The sequence below is a fragment of the Danio rerio genome, chromosome 11, assembly GCF_049306965.1.
Source record: "Danio rerio strain Tuebingen ecotype United States chromosome 11, GRCz12tu, whole genome shotgun sequence".
In the NCBI taxonomy this organism is placed as follows: Eukaryota; Metazoa; Chordata; class Actinopteri; order Cypriniformes; family Danionidae; genus Danio; species Danio rerio.
This window is the reverse complement of record NC_133186.1, coordinates 19,055,752-19,075,333: the sequence shown is the minus strand read 5'-3', so window position 1 is coordinate 19,075,333 and position 19,582 is coordinate 19,055,752. Positions and strand designations below refer to the sequence as shown.

At 35.0% G+C, this 19,582-nt stretch overlaps 1 protein-coding gene across 3 annotated transcripts in view; it reads left to right on the top strand.

Moving 5' to 3' along the window:
- Nucleotides 1–19,582, top strand: part of suclg2 (succinate-CoA ligase GDP-forming subunit beta) — a 239,884-nt gene that overhangs the window by 34,201 nt on the left and 186,101 nt on the right. For all 3 annotated transcript variants that reach the window (NM_001386309.1, XM_073915499.1, XM_073915500.1), the window contains 1 exon segment: nt 15,639–15,780. In NM_001386309.1, coding sequence (NP_001373238.1) covers nt 15,639–15,780 — 142 coding nt within the window.

Below are 19,582 nucleotides of genomic sequence, written 5' to 3'. Positions count from 1 at the left end.
AACGTAAAGCCTCAGTATAATTTAGCTTTATTCCAGGCCCACAAACCAAAGTGATCACATTTCTGAATAAATTACTGGATGAATTAACAAATTATTGATATTATTTATTTATATTATTATTTATAATATTTTGTTTACATTTATATAAACGCTTTATTTATTTGTTTATGCATTTATATATTTATCTACTTGTCTATCAATCACAAAGAGGCAATTTATTTATTTATTTATTTATTTATTTATTTATTTATTTATTTATTTATTTATTTATTCATTTATTCCAGTGAAGTGTTTTATTTATTTATCTATTGCATAGAAGCAACTTATTTTTTATTTTGGGCATATTTGTTATTTATTTATTTTATTTTATTCTACAGAGAAGCAGATTATTTATTTTTTATTTGATTTATTTTAATATTTTTTTATTTTATTTCAATATTTTTTTTTTATTTAAATTTTTTAATTAGCTTTTTTAAAAGTAAGACCAAGAAAAGCAAGCACAAGTTAAAAAAATCCAAAATACAGGTCCCATCATAATATATTATTATAATTATACATGAAATAGAGGCTGTGTACGTCAAGACTTGGTATTAAAAGTTTAACTAATTTGATCTTCACACGGCATCTTTAAGCACAGTTTAATTAATTACCTAAGACACTAATTTATTAACATTTTTTTTAACTGTTAACGCTAGTGTTTACAGTGCTATTGTTGAACTGATGCTTGGTGAGCTGATTTGAGCTTTTGAACAGATTCCATGCAGAAAGACACGTGTAAAGGAAATGAACAATTTCTCTGATGTGCTTTTTTGGCATTTAACTATGATTGCAGAATATCATGGTTGTCACTTTGAGCTCAGCAGAAGTAAAACCTTTTTCATGCAGACTTTGAAACGCGTTTAATTTTTTTTTATTTGAAAACATTTACCTGACTATTCAGGGAGAAAGTTAATAAATAGGGCTTTGTTTGAGTCAGTGGGCTTTTCTTTGCTTTGAAATTGTGTGAATTTGTGATGGTAAATTTATTTGAATTTGGCTGTCAATTTAGGTTTTGTACCTTTCAGTTTTTTAGCGACATTGTTTGCTGCAACACAGGCTCATTTAAAACACTGTATGTGCTTTAGTTTACCACAAAAAAATGCTTAAACATATGTTTGACTGCAGCTTAGAGGTAAAATTAACAACATGGGGCCGTATGATGCATAAACTTTGATGAACTATTTTTTTTTTCATGCTGATAATTCTTACAGGCATATATTATTGATAAATAAAGGATTATTTATTTGTACAGCATCAAATAAATGCCATAAAACAAGATAATCATTAATATAATTAGTAATTTAATAATTTTTTTCTCACCTTTATATCTTCATGGACAACTTTTCTAGTGTCGTCAGTTTGCTCATTAGCTCACCTTGTATGGTGTTGCTTGGAATGCTTGGGCTCGAGTCCAGTGAAACAGTGTAAACTGCACAATTAATCATTAAAAGATCAGGATCTCGACACCCACACAACATAAATTATAAATGATGGTGATTTGCATATTTTTGTTAATCCTTTAAATCTCTGCGGGGCGAAGCAGTGGCGCAGTAGGTAGTGCTGCTGCCTCACAGCAAGAAGGTCGCTGGGTTGCTGGTTTGATCCTCGGCTTAGTTGGCATTTCTTTGTGGAGTTTACATGTTCTCCCTGTGTTCGCGTGTTTCCTCCGGGTGCTCCGGTTTCCCCCTCAGTCCAAAGACATTCGGTACAGGTGAATTGGGTAGGCTAAATTGTCTGTAGTGTATGAGTGTGTGTGCAAATGAGTGTTTGTGGATGTTTCCCAGAGATGGATTGCGTCTGGAAGGGCATCCGCTGCATAAAAATGTGCTGAATAAGTTGGCGGTTTATTCTGCTGTGGCGACTCTGGATTAATAAAGGGACTAAGCCGACAAGAAAATGATTGAATGAATGAATGAATAAATGAATGATCATCTGCATTCAAATCTGAAAATGCAAAAATCAAGGAAAATATTCAGTCTTTAGTGTGTGTGCGCAATCTTTTAAAAGTTTTTTTATGATTATTTCCTATAATTCCATATGTATTCTTATAATTGCATTTTTAATAAAATTACAGGTTTTAAGTTCTGTTTTTTAAAACCAAATCTTGTTCCAGTACTGGTTTTGTAATAAATGGAAAGTCATTCACATTTGTCTCCTACCCTTTTTGGCTGATCTGAAAAATGGTCTAATCTTTGATAAAAAAAAAAATAAAAAAAACAACATAATGTGGTTGAACTGTGAGATTTGTGATTCATTGCACTACTAATGCTCATGTTTTCTTAGTTACAGTGCATTAAGCTTGACAACTGTAAATGTGCCCTCGGGTGAATTTGCCATATGGAATGTGTAACAAAACATACCTGGAACAATGTATTTTACCTTTCGCAACAATTTACTATGACATTCCATATTTACCCCATATGGAAAAAAAAGAACATGCTTTGAAGGATAATATTTATAAGAGTCAAAATAAAGATAACACATTTAACATTTTCCATCTATTCATCTGCTCATCCAGAGACTATTGCATTTGTGTTTTTAATTTTTTTTATTTTTATTAGCTGTGTATGTGAGTGCATGTGTGTGTGCACGTGGATATATGTGTGTGTCCACAAAATTGTTCTATTATAGCTTTCCTACGGTATTTAATTGAATTTTTATTGCAACAGTATCTCCACATCAAAAGCTACAGACCTGAACAATGCAGTGTCTTACATTATATACAAAGACAAACCCAAAGTTGCTTTTTAGAGTTGTAAAAAAATCTAAACTAATAAAGATGGCTGAAGTCAATGATATATTTTTCTGATTTAGTCTGACATGTTTACTGTTCCAAAATATTTTAAATGTTTCTTAAAATTAAATATATTGTTTACAGTGGGGAAAAATGTTGTTTAAAAAAAAGAGCAGTAACCATAATACTGTGAAACTGTGCTACTTTTATCCATGGTTATCATATCGTCAGAATCATAGCAGCCCATGCCTAGTGCGTGTGTGAGAGTGCATGTGTTTGTGTGTGAGTGTGTGAGAGAGAGTGTGTGTGTGTGTGTGTCTGTGTTGGTATTTAACTGCTGGTGTCTCCAGAGTGCTGATGAAGATAATTACAGTTGAGGCAGAGTCTCAGGGGAGATCAGACACCTGCCGTCCTCCTCCTCCTCCTCCTCCTCCTCCTGCTGCTGCTGCTGGAGCCCAGTGCTCTGATGCCCCTGATGCCCCTCGTGCCCACCTCCCGATTCTGGTGCCCCTCCACAACCGCTTGCCCTTGAGCCAACTAATAACCTGTAAAGCTAGATTTAGCGACAACAGGGGAAAAGAAAACAATTAGCGCTAACATTTGCAAAGAGCGTGCTTTTTTTGCACTTTCACAGTCCAGTTTAGGCAAGAGGCACGAGACACTGCAGGCAAAAACTGGCCTTTTGGCTTTTCATAATGTGTTTTTTTTTTCTCTCAGCCTAATGTAAACAAATACTTTTTAGTGTTTATTTTCTCACACTTTATCAGTTTGCGTACGTACATTAAAATTGTATTAATTGAATTTGCCCTTTTTAAGTTACTGTAAGTGCTAGGTAAGGTACGGGCTTAATGTAAACAAATAAAAGTTGTAATGTTCAACTTAATTTAATTTTTATTTGCCCATATAAATAGTTTGCAAACACCTACCTTAAAACCTTTTACTAAATCTAATCCATCAATTTTTTTTTTAAGTGAAGAATTTAATAACAGGACCTACATTTGAAGTCAGTTAAAGGGATAGTTTACCCAAAAATGTAATTGTACTCACTCTTTGCTTGGTTCAAACCTTGATGACTTTTATTCTTCTGTTAAAGTCAAAAGAACATATTTTGAAAAATGATGGAAACCTAAAACTATTGAATTCCATATAAAGTATTTTTCTTAGCATTGAACTCAATTGTTTAAGTTTTCTTCAGCTTTCTTTAAAATATTTTCAAGTGTACAGAAGAAGGAAATTCAAAAAGATGTGGTAATAGAATAAATAGTGAGTCAATTTTTATTTTGAGGTCTTGAAAGTTTTCTCAAACACCAAACATTTTTTTTACCAAGTTTTATTTATATCTGTATTCTGAAAGTTTAAAAAAAAACTCAGATTTTTCCCTCAGTATTTTCAGAATTGTAGAGTAATACAAAGTGATTCCATCTACTGGATGCCCTCTGTAAAAACCTTTGACTCTGATGTGTTAAAAAAGGAATTAATAATTTCAAACCTGACTTCATCTAATGTTGAAATGTTTGTGCTAGAAATGTATGCAAATTAATATGAAATAAGGCCTCATTTTCATGTTTAAACATAGCATTTTAATAAATCTTCAAATATAAAATGAATGTTTGTGGTTCTTAAACATAGAAACATAAAATTATTTTTCATAAACATAAATTTTTGTTTAATCTGGGGTTGTATAGTGATAAGTATTATTCAAAATATTTAACTTTATTTTTAAATCAAGAAGTCCCAGAAACAGAATACCACCTGACAAACATCAAAGGGATAAAAATAAAATATCATTACCTCAGATCCAGACTTTTATATTGATATTTTATAACGTATAATTCACTCATTGCACTCCAGGTTTAGGTGTTCATACACCTGACACCTGGAGTCTGATGCCACACTTTGTTTTCCTCCTCTTTGACTGATACAGGGCTCCAAAGATGATTTGGGTTAATATAGGTCCTCTATTCAGTGCTTGATTTATTATGAAAAATAACACAGTTGTCAGCCACTCACATTCAAATGGTTCCAAACCTTTGTGTTTTTTTGTTTCCGGTTGAGCAAAAAACATACTCTATTTAATACAAAATTTATATATTTTTTTTGGTATGTAAACAGACTGCTATTGACCTCCATAGCTTGACAGAGATATTTAAATATTTCAGTATATCGTGATAATGAACATGCACAGTATTGAAATTGTGGAAACTTCAAAATACTATAAATACGTATCTATTATTTAATTAAATACTGCTTTTTAAGAATATACACTTTGTGTTTGTAGTTGTGTTCAGCATCAAATGCTTAATAGTTCAAACAGAAACAATTAATGCAGAAATGTTGATTGAAAATTGTTAGATTATTTATACAGCTATTGTACATTAACACTGCAATACAGTTCCACTAGTTCATTTTAGGGCTGCATGATTATTCGAAAAATCTCGATTCGACCATACACACAATCTTAATTCAGCTTTTCTACAACAGAATTACTAGAATTACAACAATATTTTGATATGTTTTTTCTTTCATAGCGAACGCAAAGTGTTGAGCATGAGAATAGATGTTTACTGGGTCAGTATAGCTACTCTAGCACATATGTTGAATATAATGCCAGAGGGGCGATGCAGTGGGGCAGTAGGTGTGCTGTTGCCTCACTGCAAGAAGGTCGCTAGTTCGAACCTCGGCTGGGTCATTTGGCGTTCTGTGTGGAGTTTGCTTGTTCTCCCTGTGTTCGCGTGGGTTTCCTCCGGGTGCTCCGATTTCCCCCACAGTCCAAAGACATGCAGTACAGGTGAACGGTTAGATTGTCTGTAGTGTATGAGTGTGAATGAGTGTGTATGGATGTTTCCCAGAGATGGGTTGCAACTGGAAGGGCATCCACTGAGTATAACATATGCTGGATAAGTTGGTGGTTCATTCCGCTGTGGTGACCCCGAAAGAGACTACACCGAAAAGAAAATGAATGTAAGATGGAAGTGGGAATCTGATAATGACAGATGTCTGATTTTACCAGTGAAATAAAATGTTCTAATATTGTTATTAATGACAGATTGCAAGCATATGTCTCAAACATAATAATTCAACTTTTATGATTAAGAATAGCTATTTCTTTAACTCAACCAAGAGTCTATTCAAAATGTAGCATTTTAACCAACAGTAGACCTTACATAGGCATGATATTATTATTGTTATTATTATTATTATTATTATTATTATTATTATTATTATTGTTTACCATATGTTTGAGAACTTATTCTCATTTTAGCCAGAATCGTGCAGCTCACGTTAATTTACCTAAACTCAAGATGAAAACTATAAATTAATTCATTAATTACTTAGTGCTTAATAACATGTTAAAATCATAGTTGTAAAATCGTAGTTTTGTTAAATCAAGGTAATAACTATAATTTTTTGTTAAACTAACTTTAACATTGTAAAATGAGACTTAATTTTAAAGTGTTACTTATTAAACTTTACATTCCCTTTGCATTTGAATTAGTTTGAAACATTTTCCCTGTAAACATGCACATACAGTAAAGCAATACCCTAAATTTTTAATCCTTTTTCACCTAAAGGTCAGTATTGTGATAATGCCACATACCATGATAAAACATCAATTAATCACAACAAGAAGATCTGGTACCATTGTAAGCTTATCTATAGCAGGGGAAACACTATGTAAGTCAATGGGTATCTGTTTCTAGCATTCTTTAAATATATTCTTTAGTGTTTAACAGAAAAAAGTAATATCATTTTGATATAAAAAAATGTGGGTTTAGTAATTTTTTTTAGATGAACTGTCCCTTTATCACAGTAAGGTGTTATCACAAAAACAGATCTTGTTTTTTTACAACACTGTTATTTGTTTTTCTTTTTACATTAGCATTTTCTCTGGAAAAAAAAAAAAAACATTACACCCTTCTACAATGCTCTCATGTCTATTTATTAATATTTGCTATTGAAGTGAAGCACACTTTTTATTTAATGCTGATCTGAGAAGCATAATCTACTAAGAAAACAACACTTATTTCCCCTATGAATAAACTGTAAACTCATTATACCCTAGACAGTCAGAAAATAACCCCGATCTGTGAAGTCTAAATAAAACCTTCACATATGTGGCTGACTGAAGGTAAATGTTGCTTCATAGTCATTTTTTTTAGCACGTTACCTTTAAGCACAGTTAATCACAGTTAATCACAAACTTTTCTGTTTATTGAGAACTATCCAAATACAATGTGACAGACGTGGAGCACTGTGTCCTTCCACTGAACTCTTTATCAGTGTATGTAGCTATGTTAACAACAGCTAGCTTGTACCACAGGGAGCTGTTTTTGTTTTAAATGTGACTTTATCCACCCCCATACATTGGTAAAAATACACGCTGAACGCTACACAGCGGCCTATAGGAATGACCCACAGAGGACTCAGCAGATGATAAGCATGAAAACAAAAGCTTTTGGTGAAAAACGTCAGGTTTAATAGCTCACTGTGGTATTGTGTGATTCTGTATTATATGTTTGTTTATAATTGTGGACAGTGTTGATGTTATATGCAAGTTTATGTTCTGCTCATATACAGTTAAAGTCAGAATTATTAGCCCTCCTGTATTTTTTTTTCTTTTTCAGATATTTCCCAAGTTATTTTTAACAGAGCAAGGAATTCTTCACAGTATTTTCGATAATATTATATAATAATTTTGATAATAAAAAGCCAAAGCAAAACAATCACTAACAGATTACTGTTGTGTTTGTGATATGTATATTACAAACACAACAGTAATCTGGTAGTGATTGTGTTACATTCCGTTATATATATATATATATATATAGATATTAGGGCTGGGCGATAAGGCAAATAAAAATATCTAGCTGCCTTTTTTCTTAAAAAGATACAGTGGAAGTAATGTACTGAACATGGAAACTGCAAAGCCTAGTTTAACAAAATGCGTTAAGTTGTGGACGTATAGCAGGAGCAAATAAAAGCACCTGATGTGTGTCTAATATAAAATAATATATTTACTCTAACCCCCCCCCCCCCCCCCCCCCAACCCCCCCTTGCACCAGCTCTGTGATGAATGCCTACAACTTCATACAAAGGGTTAAATTAGGCTGTCCAGTCTCTGTGTTCAGTCCATCACTGCCATGATTGAAACCCAGATAGGCAGTCAGGCAGAGTAATACAGAGAACCAAAAGTTTGAACCAAAGCATATTGGTGCAATTATAATGTATCTAATGTTTTTATAAAAAAAATTGCGATATCTCGATTTAATATAAAATTATCGTCTTAAAACGTAAATTCGAATTAATCGTAAAAAGTGAAAAAATGCCCAGCCCTGTACACATATACACACACACACACAAACACACGAATATAGCAGAGCGTGCTACCCACTGCATCACCGCATTGCCCAAATTAAATTTCATTTCAGTAAAAGTTTAGAGGGGTAGTTCCTTCAAAACTGTAAATTTACTCTTTTGTGTTCAACACAAGTAAAGAATGACAGAATATTCAGTTTTGGCCAAACTACCCCTTGAAGAAGAAATTATATTATTATGATAATAAAATAAAGCACGAGAAACCCTTTAGGTTCTAGTGCCACCAATTTTTTCAGAACTAAGTACAAATTGTCAGGATCTCAGAAACTTGCCTAAGGTAAAAATCCTGAAACACGACCCTACATTTCATAAGAATCACAAGCTGGAGTGTCAAAGCAGATGAAGAGATGTTTTTGAAAACTTTTATGGACAGAAAGGTTAAAAGCGAGGCTGTAGGTACCAGTACCACTTCAAGTCAGACAAAGAGAGGTGGTGAGAATATCATGGTTTGCGCAAGACTGGCCTTCCAGCATAAAAATGTGGACTTAAAATAAACTTCCACAAATTACTGATAGATTCTGGAAGATTCCATCTTCTACTCTGAAATTGTTTTTTGAGCTTTAGCTTTTTTTTTCTTTTTTTTTTTTCTGTGGAGGTCATGTTTAAAGACTTTTATTTATTTATTTATTTTTAAAGTTTTTTAAAAGCTCTCAAAATATTATTAAACTTTTATTGTTATTTTGTTGAATATTGGTGTTTTATTAAAAATTATTTTGTAACAGTCTACTTGGATGTTTATAAGACTGTCATGACACCTTTAGAATCATGAGATGGTGCAAACTGTGAATTTGGAGACTTTATGCATCCTTATGACAACTGTCATTCAGTGTCATTTGCTCTGTTATGTACCTGTCTTTGTATGTACAGGATCATGACAGCTTGATATTGCCAAGAAAACATAACTGGTCAAAAATCTGTCCTAAACATAATCATCATGTTGTATTTCTCATTAAACGTGTCTATAATCAGTCAAATAATTATATAATGAAATAAACATTAATATGTAATAATGACCTTATAATTACAAAATTAATGTACCACTGTAGTGAATATATTTTTAATGCTGCTTTAAAATTCGTGGCCTCACGACAATCATGTTTTATGTTAATTTTTCATAACAAAGACATTTCAAAAATGTCACATTCATCTTTAAAATGACTGAGCTAATGACACTTAAGGACAGTTGTTTTAAGCATGCATAAAATATCATTCATATTTATGATGCCTTAATTATAAAGGTCTCAATCTCATTAGTCTTTTGAAAACCACCTTCAAATAAAGGGTTACCAATTATCTGTTAATAATCTGTAGTAAATTATTGAAATAATTAATTTGTTTGCATTTCAGTAACAAATGAATGAATAATCCAATCGATTCCAAATGTGCTCTAAATGAGTTCTATTTTTTTTTTTTTGTTCTTGTTGGGGTAGTTGTTTTACTGGGATATAGAGCAACTGATCATCAAAATCTTATTTCCTGTTTCATTTCGACCTCAACAAAATCGTAAAACACTGAAGTCTATTGTAGACGTCGACTACTTTGCTTGTGAGCATTTATTGTGCAATACATATACAGTAGCATTAGGAAATTGTAAGTGCAATATTAAAGTTTAGACTAAACTTACTGCATCCTTAAATGATCTGTTGTCTTTTATGAGAAATGTGCTGCGAGCACCAAATTCAATGATACAATGATTCATCGTTTATTTACATCACTGTAGCCTGGCACAGTCAAAGTACACTGCAATGTATGATAGTGAAATGATGAAAAGTAGGAGTTGAGGAGAACACTGAAGAGAATGAGAATAGTGCATCATCGGAGTCTTATCATATAGCAGTGAGTGAATTGGATGTATGCAAACTTTGTCTGTTTTTGTGACTCTGTTCCAAATGGTACACTTCATGTTGACTTGTGTTCTTGAGCTGCATTTTTTTAAGTCCACAAAAACAGGGTGTTCAAAACTGACCATAAGAACTTCACCAAAATATACACCATGGAAAAAGTCTGGTGAAATTTAATTTGCTGGTGTGGTGGTATCTGTTCTCTAAGGTATCTTTAACATCTTGAAGAGTGAAATGCTATGTTTCTGCTAAGAAGATATGGGCAGTACGTCAATATCATTACATTACTTTTAACTCAACGCTGGCTTTATATTTTCACTTTTATATTCATGAACCACACATTTTGCAGGAGATGTTTTGCTGACATTCCTCTCTGTTGAAATTGCAAATTTCATAATTTCTACATTGTTTAAAAAGCAGCTGCTGTGGTTGATTTGTACACTGTGGGAAAAAAACTAATTTTAAAATTGATGGTAAAAATGGCATCTGTGGTTGCCAAAATTTTATTAAAAAAAAAACAAAAAAACAATGGATATAAACTGTAAAGTACATTTCTACTTTTACTGTAAACTACATTTTATTAATGTCTACAGTGCTAATAGACCACTTTTTTGAAGTACTCTCTATACCGCTTGAACCTACACATTCTGCTTTTGGTTGGTGTGATTCACACAACTGAACAGCATCATGTTAACACACGACACAAAACAGTGTTGCAGTAAACATTTACCAACATTAAGGCCTGTGCACACCGAGAAGTTTTTTGCTCGCATTTTCCGTTGATGTTTAATGCCTCGTGACTTAATAAAAGGTGTCAATTTGATCGTGCACATCAACGCGAAAAACGACAGGCATAAACTGTCATTTAAAAAAAAAAATAAATAAACGCCTCATGGGTTTTGAACGTCTTGAAAAATGCTGACGATAAACAAACAAAAAGCGTCCCAGTTTGTACGAGCCTTTAAATGTAACTTAAAATGCTAATTTTAATGAGAACACACAAATAAATAAATTAATAAAAGTAAAGTGTAATGCAGATTATTCTGGGAAATTGAATTTACGTTTGTTCACTGTATATATTAACACTAGAACTATACAGAGAGGGTTGTTTTGACTTTTTTTTTTTTGCAATTTAATAACTTAATAAATTAAATAAATAAATTAAACACTTATAAAAAAATTAAACACACATATCTATAATTCACTGACTTTTCATAAATATGTGTATTTTTCCCTTTGACATTGATATTTTGTTTAAATTACAAAACACAAAAAGTTCTGATCATTTCCACCTAGAATTACCATATTGATCGAAATGACTACATGCATTTCAGTGTCTGTTATTTTTTTCCATGACTTTAAATATGCGTGCCACTGTTGTTGTCTACACTGTCAGAAATAAAAAAATGCCAGCGTTGCGACGTGTAGTAAAATTTTCTGAGAGTTGTGCATTATTGGTGGCCACGGTGAGGACTATGCGACCCCGCAAGGGCTGTGCTGAAGCATTCGCGTGCTCTTGACACAGAAATATAAATCAGCCTTAAGGCCAATCCACAGCTTATTAGCTTGAAACAGTAGAATGGGTTGACTTGACTTGCAAATCTCTCAATCCCCCACGCTTTTTTTTTTTTGGTCATGAAAACACTTTTTTTATGAGTTTTATTATTTAATTTGTGCAAATTGGAATGCAAATTTGTAACTTTATTTGTGGTTCTTTCCCCTTTACTGATCTCGAAGTTAACCGAACTATCATGACTTATGAAGTTTCACTTGCACTTTATTTATAAAGCACTTTCCAACTACAACTATAGACCAAAGAGCTGAAAAGCAAATTAAGATAAATAAAAAAAAATAGATAATATAAATAAAAACAAAGCACAATATTATGTCAAAAACGTATCCAACCACTTAAAGCACAACGGCAAAAAATAACTTTAACAGCCTTGGACCAGTGATAGAAAAGGCCTGGTCCCCTTTAATTTTCAAAACAGTTTGTGGATCCGCTAAGTAATCATTTATTACTTGGTGCTTGGTGTGGAGCAATAAGCTCTGACACATAAGAAGGAGCAATGCCCTGCACTGCTTTAATAACCTCGAACAAATGTTTGACGATTATCTGAAAGTCCACAGGTAGCCATCTCAGAGAAGCCGAAACAAGAGAAACAAGTTGACTTTTCTTAGCACGTACCAGCGTTTTATTTCAGAAGGGTCTTCACAAGTGCCCTCTGTGGACTCTCTCTTTATTGTAGCGGTACAGTATGTGATAGTTGTTGGGGCATTTCAGTTCCACATCAAAAGCACCCCGCAATATGCATTTTTTGTGTACTGCACTTCAGAGGATACAGTTCCTCCACAGCCTGCCAACTTTGGTGGCAGCCCCCATTATTCTCCATGGAGACAAACAGACGCTCAATTAGCAGAAGTCATAGAGAGTTGTTGGAAAGCATCACTTAATAAGGTGCTTGACTGGATTTAGCTCTGTGCTGCTTCGATAACCTGTTTTACTCGTATTCTTCACTGGAGAATAATAGGAAATTGTCTGTTTAATGAGTGTCTTATGGGTTGTTAACGGTCACATTGAATGCTCATCAAAGGACGTGATCGTGAATGTGTGCGAATATTAACCTACTGTCGAGCTGCAGCGATTAGAAATCTTAGTCTGAATGGAAACCATGACATGAATGGGCTTGAAGCTGCTTTATTGCAGGTGATGTCTGTTGTGAAATTACTTCAAAGACCTGCCAGAGTAAATGAATGCAATAAATGAAACCTATTCGTTGTGCATTCATGGTAGGTAGGAGAGAAATGTATGATGGTCTAACCCTGGTCTGACAACAGAGATATCAGTGAGACAGATGAAATGTGGTCTGATCTGTTTTACATGTAAAATTAGAGCAATTTGGACATTTGCTATAGTTTGACTGAGTAAAAAACAGTTCTGTTTTCACCTGGAGTTAAAATGCATTACGTCAATCTGATCACAAGTTTTGGACACTAAATAAATGTGTAAACCAACCAGGTTTGAATAGTTTTGAGCTTGTTCACCTCTGACCACTTCCAGTGGTAGCGGAAAACCGCATTCAACCAGATTAAATTCAAAGACTCAGTGCTCAGATTGTGTGCCAAAAGCCACAAAAGCCACTCCTCTTGGCTACTGTGCTGATACATTCTGTAGGGAAGTCCTGTTAAAGTGTGAATTTTAAATCTGCCATCTGAAATTAAGTTTTGTTTAAATGCAAGCTGAGAGAGTGTATTTACACAGGCACACTGCACTCAACATAGTTTTCAGCTAAGAAAATAAAAACAAGTCTCTTGTTCCCATATTGCTTTCTTTTGTCTTATTTTGTGTTCAAATAAAATACATATCCAACACATGTTTTTCACAGCGAGTGCCCTTCCAGCTGCAACCTATCACTGGGAAACACCCATACAGACTTATTTACATACATACACTACGGACAATTTAGCTTACCCAATTCACCTTTAGCACTTGTCTTTGGACTTGTGGGGGAAACCGGAGCACCCAGAGGAAACCCACGCGAATAGGGGCAGAACATACAAACTCCACACAGATTCGCCAACTGACCCAGCATTGAACCAGAGACCTTTTTGCTGTGAGGCAAACGTGCTACCCACTTCGCCACTGTGCTACATCAGCATTATTTTTTAAATAATATTTTGTAAAAAACTTGTTCAAGCCAAGTATATTTAGTTTTAAGTAAAAACAACACCATGTAAAACTTGATATAGGGCTGCAAGATATTGGGTGAAAAAACTGACATTGTGATATTTTATTTTTCTGTGATGCATATTGCAATATTAGGAATATTTTCAGCAGATGTACTTAATAGTTCTGGAAATAATTGATCATTTTAGAATAACTGGGATGATTTTGCACTGCATAAAGTCTAATAAACCAATCACAAGCACTGAAAGATTGAGCAAAGATACAAATGAAATAAACAGCGTTTTTTTTATTTTTATGGGAATCTAGCAGTATTCATGTAAACAAACTGAACAATCGAATGTAAAATAACTCTGTATAGACTTCCTTGTTTATATATACATAAATATAATTAATCTTTCTTAAAGTTACAATTATTATTCACTGGGCCTGAATGCTTCAAAAAGGTTTGGGATTCACAAACAAACAGGCCTTTAAACTGCAGAAAAAAAGAAAAAAAAAGAAGAAAAAAAAATATATATAAAAATATTTCTGGTTCAAATTTTCCTGTGATGTAATGTGTATTTATGTAGCGCATTAATTGTGTATGTCTAATCACCCAAAGCGCTTCACATTTATGAGAGGGGGTTCTCTCCACACCACCACCAGTGCGCAGCATCCACTTTGATAATGCGATGGCAGCCACAAGACAACAGCATTAGGACATGTATCAGTCGTTTCTCTTCGCTGTGTTATTTTTAATTAAAGTAGTCTCCACACAAATCTGGTCATGCTGAGGTGATTTTATTTTGCCCTGTAAAACACACACAATCACTCTTTTAATATCAGTTGAGTCTCTCTTTTGCCTCTCCTCTGAACAGACAGCAGGAAAGAGGACGAGCTCAGAGTTTGCCAAAACATATACCTCTCTCACTACACAACAACAGCCGATGTGCACATGTGACTCCTAACCCTGTGAAAGTGTATCATGTCTTTCAAAATTAATAATATAGTGTAACAACATACCCTGCTACATACGCTCACTACACATCAGCTATGGGGTAGAGGAGAGACAGTGATAAAGCCTATTCGGGGGATGGAAGATTGGGAGGCCATGATGGGTAAGGGCCAATGTAGGGAATTTTTCCAGGACACTGGTTACATCCCTACTTTTTACGAGAAGTGGCATGGGATTTAATGACTACAGAGAGTCAGGATTTCAATTTAACGTCTCACCTGAAAGATGGCACACACCGACAGTATAGTGTCCCTTTCACTTTACTGGGGCATTAGGACCCACACAGACCGCAGGCTGAACACCCAACAGCAACCTAGTTTTCCCATGTGGTCCCTCATCCAGGTATTGACCAGGCTTAGCTGCTTAGCTTCAGTGATTAAGCATTCTTGGGCTGCAGGGTGATATGGCTGTGGTTCAGATGTGGCGATGTCACAATTGTGATGTGCAGATTGCAAAATTGAGGCTGAAAAAATATTTTAGATTTTTTTTTCTAAGTTTTTCTAAGTTTTCCAGGTAAAATGTTAAAAAAGCCATTAAAAACAAATGTTATTATAAGGAAAACATATGTTTAAAAATAGAAATATTAATAGTGTTGAAAAATATAGGTAATAAATAAGAGTTAATAAATAAACTTTTGTAAAAACTTTTATTGAGATGGATTGGACGGGTGTTGGCCTGATTGGGTAGCTTTGCATGGACATAGGAAAATTAGGACCTGTTTAAAATGATTTAAGACCCACAACACAATATTTCAGTTAATCTCAGACTTTTTAAGACCTAAAATTAGGATTTTAAGAATTTAGGCCCCCGTTGATACCCTGTTCTATGAGCTTCGATAAGCAAATAATCATAGATTGCTGCCACTTCACCATCAAGTTTCATCAATCACTGCTTAGCTGGCAGGCTTTAGAGATCTTGTCATATGATTTAATAACTAAACTGTGTATATTTGTTTGTGTGTTTTAGTTAACCCGAGTGAGTCCCAGAAGATGGCTGAACCTGCAGGAGTACCAAAGCAAGAAGCTGATGCAGGACAGCGGTGTGGCCGTTCAGCGGTTCTTTGTGGCTGACACTGCCTCCGAAGCCCTGGAAGCCGCCAAGAGACTCAGTAAGCGTCCTTCTCATTCCTAATAGCTTGCTATTAATTAAGTTAATGTAGTGAGTTTTTTCCCTCTTATGGATTTCAGTGTCAACAACGTGATTACATGAATAACACTACATTGATAACATGCTAATGAGGTGATGCTTATTTGTTAACTCAATTGGTACTCATATGCAGAGATCTAGCCTCCCACACAACAGGCTGGGGCATGAGGTCTAGAACTAGCCAATAACAGTGAAGAACACAAATTGCTTTGATGTAAAACTGATGCTTTAGCTTTGATTTTGGTGGACATGCCTTCAAGGGTCAACAGGACTGATGATCCTCTCTTACTTGTTCTGCTTCTCTTCTGTTTTACATGGTTTGTTGCCCCCTCATCGTTTTATTCATTTATGCTCAGTGTTATTTCCTCTGTTGCCTTTTTTCTTTTTATTACTGTATTTCTAAGCTTTTAGGAGACAAGCATTTTATGTGTAGCGTTTCTGGTAATGGCCCCAATGGTTATAATTTATTCTCGCAGTCCTAGCTAAATTAAATTAAATTCATCTTTGTTTCTATAGCGTTTTTACAATGTAGATTGTATCAAAGCAGCTTAACATTGATGAATATCAAGTTAATTGAAATTGCTTCAGTCCAGTTTTTACAGTTGAAGTTCAGTTCAGTTTAATTCAGTTCAGTTTAATACAAATGTCACCGCTGAAAGAGCAAACACTGAAGAGCAAATCTAACAATGCGCAGCTCCACCAGTCCCAAACCAAGCTAGCAAATGGTGACCATGGAGAGGAAAAACCTTTACCAATTGACAAAAGTAAAGAATTTATTTTTTTTTTTTGAGAAAAACTAGGCCCATCTGGCCTCTTCTGGCCAAATGTCTTGACAGAGGTGCAGTCTAGTTACCAGAGGCTTGAGAATGCTGGATGTCCATCGTGAAGAAACCACAGGTCTGAATAGGTCACCCACAGGTGTTCAGGCGAGCTCATAGGCTCAGTGCAGAGACCCGCCTGCCAGTGCAAGATAAGAATATAAGAAGAAATATACTAACATAAGCATAAATCCATGAAGTAATGTTTGCTTAACCTCAGTTTGTTTTGTGTAGGGCTGGACTTTGACTTTAGTTGTGCCTGTACCATGCTAGGAGAACTGTGTTTTCAAAATAACCTAGGCATTTTAACAAAATACACATTATGTTCCAAAAGTAGTGAATATAGTGAAAGATGTGACATGTGGCCAACTATGGTGACTCAGAATTTATGTTCCAAGTGCATGCACAGACCAAGAACACACCTGGAGCAGTGGACAGCCGTTGTTGGGGAGCCTTGTACTATAGATGTATACCCTAGCTATCGCATATGGACCATGAGCATACGTCAATACTGCCATTCAACCACAATCTTCAACAGTGAAGCCAATCTGAAGATGCTAGACTTTTGTGCTGCATACGGGTGTAATAACGAGCAAACAAAGAAAACAAAGCTTAAGGGCATAACATTTCATAGGTAAGATTTAGGTTTTTTAAAGTTTTTGTATGTTACAAACTTTTGTGCTCAACAAGTAGAATTATTTATGATAGCACAAACTCGCACTTAATTCTAGGGTTATGGTAGTTCTGTTGAACAAAACAAGCAAACAATGTAAATTAAATATGACAAGATGCTGTAGTGCTAGAAACTTGTACTTTTGTCAGCTCAAAAGGTTAGGCCATGGATGCTACACACAAAAAAGGAATTAGAATTAGAGGACAGCAATGCTTATAGTACAAAAAACACAGTTCAGATCCTCAAACTGTTCAGTGCTGAAGTAGATAGCAAATCCGAATTTGAATAATCAAATCAGAATCACACAGATAATAGCACACTGGTGCATCATCATAAAACAATCAAGATGGAGACAACTGTAGTGAACAAATTACATGTACATGTTTCTGTACAGCATTAAATAAATACTTCAGTTAAAAATTAAAAAAAAAAAATCTGTTAATTTACTAATCCAAGGGTCATCTTATTTGTAGGTGATCTTCTTTCTTCATTAAAACATCAAAGAAGATTTTGTGCTGAATCTGTGGTCTCTCCACTAACGTGGTGCGATGACACAGCACACCATCCATAATACATCTGAAATATCAAACCACATTTTTTCCTGTCTGCACCGCTCTGAGCTTTGTGAATCTTATCATTTTTATCCTATGCCATAGTGTGTTGAATCTGTAGCTTTCCAAACTTGGTAAAAACATTTTTTTTTAACATCTTCGTTTCAGCATACAATGTCAAATATTCTCCTCAGCCCAGATGTTCAGGAGAGCCCTGGTATCTTCAGCTGACCTGAACTATCTGTTCTTTTCCTTGTGTGTACTCTATGTTTGTGCACAATTGGGCATTGGGTGAAATAGGCATTTTGCTGTAGACCCTCCTTACCAGACTTGGACAAACTCTGTCTTTGCATTCACCCCTCTCCAAAGCTTTAGGCCCAATCCCAATTCTATTTTTGTACCCCTACCCCTTCCCCCTGACCCTTACAACCAAGGGTGAAAGGGAATGGCTTTAACATTTACCCCTAAGAATTGGGACAGCACTACAGCGCTTGCACACATCATCAGATGTCATCGAGATCTCTTGCTTCATATGAGATCAGACGATCGCGACTGCTGTAGTTCCAGTTGTGCTATTTTTTGGTATTTATCTTCAGGAAATCACTGAAGGCATATATTATGTTATCATAGCGATCAAATGTGACAATAAGATTGTAACTAAACTGTGCATTTAACACAGTGGCCATATTCATCAACGTAAACACACCAAAAAGCAACATTTACATTATAGCAGACACTGTAAAAAGCCCATTCTCAGCCACTAGACATTACTGACAGGGTATTTGAGTGTCATCGAGTGTCAGAATGTTGTGGGACTGCTGTACAGGAGTTATGATTATGGAGTATAGGTTGTGAAATTTAGTGGGTTTTATTTTAGCTTTTTTTTTTTAAGCATGACGGTAAAACATGAACGTGGTTGTGAATATATTAAACATGTTATTGTTTGTTGTAAAAATTCGTAATAATGACAAAAATACAAATTTGTGGATTGGTGTATTCTGGGAAATTTTTTAAACCCTTGGTTTTGAGGGTGGTCCTGATAAAACTTAATTTGAAGGGGTATTTACCTCTTCCGCTTAGCCCTACTCCTTCAAGCTAAAAATAATTGGGGTAAGGGGAAGAGCTAGAAGGTAGAATTGGGATTGGGCCTCAGTCTAAGTTATTTTGTAGCCCAAGAAAAATGGCCATGGTCCCAGAGGAAGCCCAGGCGAGGATTGATCAGGTCCAGGAACTTTCTGTGGAGACGCACCCAGATACCCACTTGCATGTTTACTTCAGACTCAACAGTGGAAAACTGATATTAAGGATGCAAATCAACTGTTAAATTGCCGCTTATGAGCTCCAACAAAAGCTACAATGATGACACCTTCAGGTCTTGTGAACATAACAGCCTTGAGCATGACATTGTCAGTCTAAAAGACTGCAAGTTTAGCACTGGGCATTTGGTTGCCATGTGTTTTTATTCATTCTGCATATCATTATGACATGATTGTCAGGCGGTTTGGTTCTTACTGTGTGTGACTAAATTGTGTTGCTGAATTGAGTTCTGCCGCCCAAGTGCTGCTTCAGGCCAAATGTTGAGGGTGAGACAACAATGTCTTTTTTCCAACTCAATTTGGAACGTACCTCGAGATGGCATTTCCAGCCCAGCACATTGAGTGTTTTAGCCTGGTCCTCATGGGATGGGGCAGGGCCTGGGCCGGGGCGACATGTTCGAGGCAT